At 45.1% G+C, this 6,284-nt stretch overlaps 1 protein-coding gene across 2 annotated transcripts in view; it reads right to left on the reverse strand.

The window, feature by feature from the left end:
- Positions 1-3,554, reverse strand: part of SLC22A15 (solute carrier family 22 member 15) — a 29,684-nt gene extending 26,130 nt beyond the window's left edge. For both annotated transcript variants that reach the window (XM_030458703.1, XM_008498619.2), the window contains exon 1: positions 3,397-3,554. In XM_030458703.1, the coding sequence (XP_030314563.1) occupies positions 3,397-3,483 (87 nt within the window). In that variant the 5' untranslated portion in view covers positions 3,484-3,554. The remainder of the gene's footprint in view (positions 1-3,396) is intronic.
- Positions 3,555-6,284: the final 2,730 nt, after the last annotated feature.

The following is a 6,284-nucleotide window of genomic DNA, read 5'->3' on the forward strand; positions in this document are numbered from 1 at the left end:
CAAGTTTTTAAAACCTTTTAATAGAGATGCAGTAGGAACACACTTCCATTCTTAGACTTCTGCAAGTTCAATTTGGACTTGGGCAATCCTGTAGCTCAGATTCACTGGCAAAGGCAAAACTCTTCCAACTGCATATATTGGGTCACAAGAGACTTCTTTCTTAATATGTTTGTACACTCTCAAGCATCTGTTCAAGATGCAAGATTTGATCAAATATTGCTACACATACTAAATATGTACTGAAAGACACCATTCTTTAATAATGCTTCAAAATAATTTCTTCAAAAAGGAAATAAGCACCTTTCTAGTAATCAACAAGTGTCAAGCAATTACTTTTAGTTCAAAGTAAAGCCCTAAGTATTCATTCTTCTCTCTGCTCAAGATACACTGGAAACACAAGACTAATCCAGCCTCAAATTCAAACTATTAAGTCTATCCCCACATTTTTCAGACAAGTTCAATATTTGGGTAATAACTTAGATTTTTTTAAAAAATGTTCCTCTACATTAGCTGTAAATTTAAATTCCTAAAAATTTTCTGAAGTCCTATACAGTTGGTAGTGAATAAGCCAGGCATATCTTAATACAATAACAGCTCCACAAGTTAATGAGTAACAGCAGGTATCAACAGGTAACAGACCAACAATACAAATCAGTGAAGTGAAGAAGCTATAAGAAGCAGCCCTAAAGACTTACACTTAATCTCATTTTACACTGATGACACACAAAAACATTTTTCTGATTATAGGCAACATTTGTAGTCAACTACAAGCAAGGTTTTTTACCAGTGTCAGTAATTTCATGCCACAGGTTGAGCACCACTTGACTCAATCCCATGTGAAAAACTACTATCATTTGGAGAGTTTCACGTTTCACCTATATGCCTATACAGGCATAAGTGTTTGGTACAACTTGCATTGTAAAAGTTCTGTGAGCTAAACTGTGTTTGTAATTAGAAGTCAGAGACCAGATACATTAGCGTATCAGTAAGGCAACATGGCACAAGTAGTTCACTGTGAAATTTGTATGAGAAGAAAAACACTAAGATGTGGGAAAATACCTATGAAGTATGAAACTCAAGAGATCACAAACATGGAGAGATGAAAAAATACAAAAGTCTACAAGGACAGCAGGAACATGTACTGGAAATCTTAAGGGGTGGGGAAAGCAGAAAATTTAAGCTCAGTATATTAGCAGTAGAGATAAAGGGACTTGACATAGTGGAGACAAAATCAGTTTTCATTCCTGTAATATTCTTACCTTTAAGAATGTAGAAATGTTCTTTATAGCAATAGGTCAATGAGCAAAGACAAGCCACCTAAGGAAGCACATGAAAAGCAACAGGGAAACAAGCAATAAAACGGAGTGACAGTTTCATGGCAGAGCCAGTGACACAGACTAACAGGAGTTCTCATTCTGTATCCTGATGCTACACCTAATCTACTAAGGGAGCTCATGATAACCCAAATCTACATCACACACACCAGATACATTACTTACCTCTGGGTCCATTCTCCGCAGACTGAAGGATAAACCAGACAAAAGGCTAACACCAATGTGCCTCCAATCTTGCTCTCGAACATCCCAATGACATTGTGTAATGTGGCATCAATAAAGGAACCCAGAAAGCAATCAACCACCCCAGCAGGAACCAGTTGTTTAAGTTCAAATCTATTCACAGACTTAAAGACAACAAGCTTTACAACTGAAGCTCTTACAAACTCCTCTTCCTGCATGATCTGAAGTAAAGAAAATGTTAACAGTTGGGATGATCCCCATTGGTAAAGTTAAAAAATTAGAGATAACATGAGAAGATCAAAGATAATCTGCAAGCCCGCTACCTTTTTTTTTGTTTAGTTATTCTGAATTAGTCCCAGGATTTGTAAACATATTTCTGTTTACTTCTCCTAAGAGAAATGTAGGTTAATCCATTAAAAAGCAAAAAGACAAACAAAAGCATTACAGAAGAGCTGACACATAATATCATAACTCTGGGAATACACAGCACTTGTAGTGCATTCCAGAACCAGAAGTGACCAGAAGTGGAAGAAAACTGCTTCCTTAATCCTTAATCTTCAGTAAGACCAAAGATTTTCTAGCCAGTCAACTAGTAGAACAAGCTCTAAACAATGTTTAATTTTAAAGGATTAATCATCTAAATCAGTAAAAGAAATAAGAGAGAGAGAGAGAGAGAGAGAGAGAGAAACCGTACAAGCAAACAGAAGCCTAAAAAGTTTTTGCTGTTCATCGTCACAGCTTTACAACAAAGTCCAGAAGATGTCCGATTTTTTTTTTTAGGAAGACATTGTGAGATTACTTCTGTCAATCCCTCACCTGCCAGGAGAAGATAACTTCAGGCTCATGTCTCAGGACTGGAAGTTACTTCTGTCAGATGCAAACTATACCTTATGACTAGGCCTGACCATGAAGATACACATAATATCCTCACCTCCTTCCTTGCCCCACTTTCCCAATAGGAAGAGATACAAAGACGAAACCAAGAAGGAAGTAAAGATGATAAACCTGGTTGTAGAGCACATCACCTGGTCATGGAGTCTCTTAACAGTGCCCCACTGTTAACTTCATATTCCATTTTTATCATAAAACTGAAAAGCATTTCTGCTTTGTATTTCAAAGAATACAAACCTGACTACCCAAAAATGCAGGAGCCTTGTCCAAATACCTAATGCAGAGACACTTTAAGAGTTAAGTCAAGGCAAATCAAAGTACCATAAGCAGTCATAGCCTACCAGCTTAGATGAGAGCTTCTGCACACAAAGTTATTAGTGGTCACCTGTGGCCTTTCAAACATTCCTACCACAAACAAGCAGATGCAATCTAGAAACCACTATTCCAGGCTATTAACTCTAGGTTGCATCGCATCCCCAGGAGAGTCCATGGCAGAAGTCGAAGTCTTCCAGTCTAGCTCATGGAAGTCTTAGCTTAATTTCCATTCAACCAGCCCTTCACCTGACAAACCGCATACTCCCAATTCTCTCACCGAGTGACACAAGGCATAATTCCTCAGGCAACGCAGCACCGATAGCATCAGCTGCTTGCCCCAAATTCACTCAGCAGCAGTTCACGCCTCCTTTGGAGAGAGGTCACCTTTGCATCGGGAGCACAGCGAACTGCTGCGGGCTAAATCCAGAGCAGAAGACCAGTTACTGCCACCAGCAACCTTCAGCAGAAGACCTCCCTCACTGCCACCAGCAACCTTCAGCAGAACACCTCCCTCACCTACTCTCACAACAGGCACCACATCATCACATCCACTTAACCACCTGAGAGGGCTGCTGCCCACACCACCGACACTGCTCAGGGGCGGACACCCCTCCCCTGGCACGGCCTCCCCCACCCAAGCCAGGGCTCTGCACCCCACCCTTAGGGGTCTCACCTGGAGAAGCACGGCCAACAGGACGCACAGATACACCTGGTAGGGCCCCATCTGCCCCACCAGCGGGAACGCCTCCTCCACCTCCATGCCGCTCTCCGCCAGCCGCGCAGCTCTGACGAGCAGCCGCCCAGCAGAGCATCCCCGGTCCCGGCCGGGGGCGGGGCGCGGAGCGGAGGCTGGGGCCTTCGCGGTGGCAGAGGAGGAGGAGGCGGAGGCGGAGGGAAGGGCGGGAGGCTCCGGGAGCCGCTCATGCGCAGGCACCGGCGGTGGCAGCAGCCGGGAAGCGGCGTGCCTGGGGGCGCAGGCGCTGACTCCCGCCCTCCATCCACAACGCCCGCCGGGGAAGCGGAAGCGCAACGGCCGTTGGATGGCCGTTAGTAGCGTTAGCGCAGGCGCGCCCGCCGCCGTGTTGGGTCGGGGTGGGGAGTGGCGGGGGAACGGTGTTTGGAAGTGTGCGTGGAAAAGCGTGTGGAATGGAGGCTGGAGCCCTTCTCCGGCTGCCGTTGTCCGCCAGCGGGAAGAGAGGGACTTGTGAAGGGTCTTGAGGCGGGGGAAGGGTGGGTGGGGAACGACAGCGTTGAGAGAGAACGGCGAGGGCTCTGTGAGAGAAGGGGTGAGGGGTCGATGAGGGGTGCGTGCGGAGGGTTGTGTGTAGGAGGGGGTTTGTGAGGGGACTGCGAGAGGTCTGAGGGGTGTCAGCAGCAGAGGTGCCTTGGGATGGGTTGCTTACAGCAGGAGGTCGCTGTAGTTGCAGGAGTGGGGAGAGGGGAGCTAGGCAAAGGGGGGTGGTGTTCTTCGTGAGTTGGTACAGCTCTGATCATCGCTATTTGGTAGGGGAAGGAGAAAGCGGCATTACCCTCGAAATCTCGAAGCAGTACACTTGGCCCCGCAGCCTTGGCGAGAAAGCTGCTCTAGGACCATGCTAACAGGGTGGTTCTGAGTTTTACGGCGTTCTCCATGCAGCAGCTTACCTCTGATACTGTTTCACACTTCTTAAGCTCTCTAAATTCATGCAGGGACCGTAAATGCTGATGTACCTCGACTGTATATGCTTCAGTTGAAAAAAACCCAATTTTGGCATGAGACTATTATGTAGATGTCACTATCCAAATCTTAACTGTTCTTGATTTAGTGCCTAGTGAGGACATGCCTCTCTTTTACAGCTATCTGAAAAAGTGTAATGCTTGTCATGTCTTTTATGAGAAGTATTTGCCATTTATTTGAGGAGCCTCCATTGTTAATGTGGTAGAAGTTCCCCTTAAAAATAGTGGAGCTGAATTGTGAAGGACTGTGAACTTTTCTGAGTGGGAAGAGAGATAAATAAACCTGTGAAATAATCATGCTAAGGGTTAAGAGTTTTCCATGGTCCAATGATTTTTCATTCCACCTTTGTAATAAAGCATCAGGAACGTGAAACAATTGAGATTGTTGTGTCTTTTTTGACCTGCTGGTGCCAAAAAGCAGCAGCAATATGTTATGCTTGTGGCTTTTATTGTATGAATAACAGGTGGAGAAAAAGGAAGAGCGTTGTGTCATTAGCTGTGACCTTTAGGACCATGTCAGGAGCCTGGGAATTAATACCATTTCCTTGCTGTAAAAATCTTGGCAAACTGACAACCTTCAAAGCAATTTTGTCTTAATATGAAATTCACCTTTGCCCTAAGCACTTCTTTTCATATTTGAGGCTTAGTACAGATTGATTAAAGGCAAAACAGAAAAGGATTTCTGAAATGTCAGGACCTTTCTGGTGTTCATCCAACCATACTTTTCTCATCTGATTGCTTGGCTAAGGCGCAGTGGAGGTGTCCCTGTGCTCAGATGCTCTTACGTTCCTGCTCTCTGTGCCCTTCCCACCTTCCCCGTCCATTTAGCTGCACTATGGCAACTGCAGCTTTATTCCAGCTTGTCCAGCAACAGGAAGGGCTCTTGGGTTTGCCATCAGCTCTAGCCCTGCCTAGACTCCAGAGTTAAGGTGAGCAAGGTTAGGGGAAGGTGACTGCTCCCCATCAGGAGGCTAATACCTACCAAATCGCTGTGCTCCCTTCAGCTGTGCTTCCTCCATACCACACAGCAGTGCACTACACCTGGAGAAAACAGCAACCGGTGAGCTGCCTCCTCTTACGCGGATGCTTCCCAAACAGAGTCCATCAGAGGACCATGAAGATGATGAAGGGACTGGAGTGTCTGTCAGGAGAGGAGAGGCTGAGAGAGATGGAACTGTTCAGTCTGAAGCGAAGAAGACTCAAGGACTGATTTCCCAATATGTATAAATACCTGATGGGAAAGAAATGGAGGAGCCCAGACTTTTCTTACTTATATCTACCAACAGGATAAGAGGCAACGGGACAAATTAAAAAACACATTAAACTCAAGCTGAATATATTAATTTTATTTGTTTGTTTACCGATTACTGTGAGGGTGGGCAAACACTGGACCAGGTTCCCAGAGAAGTTAGGGAATTTCTGTCTGTGGAGTTACCATCCATCTGGATTCAGCCCTGGGCATTCTGCTCTAGTTGGACTAGATGATCTCCAGAGGTCATTTCCACACTCAACCATTTTGTGAATCTGTAGCCAGCGTGTCCCAGCTGTAAGTGAGCCTCTTGTATTTCCACTTTTTCTAAGTCTTAAAGGTTCCGGTAACATCACCAAACCTGATTTCAGTAGGGATTTGGCTTTTCATATTTTTGCAGCGAAACCTGAGTGTTGGCAGAAAGGATGTTTCAGGGTCAGCCTGAAGGATGGGACTTGTCAGGAGTGTGTATCTATGGGATACTGGCCAGAGGAATGAAACAAGCAACCCAGCTGAAGTGAAGGGGGAGGAGAGAAGTCTTCTGGGTGAAGTAAAATACCCATTAACTGTCAGACTCAACTCTGAACAACCCGATC

This window comes from Calypte anna, chromosome 1, assembly GCF_003957555.1.
Source record: "Calypte anna isolate BGI_N300 chromosome 1, bCalAnn1_v1.p, whole genome shotgun sequence".
Lineage (NCBI taxonomy): Eukaryota > Metazoa > Chordata > Aves > Apodiformes > Trochilidae > Calypte > Calypte anna.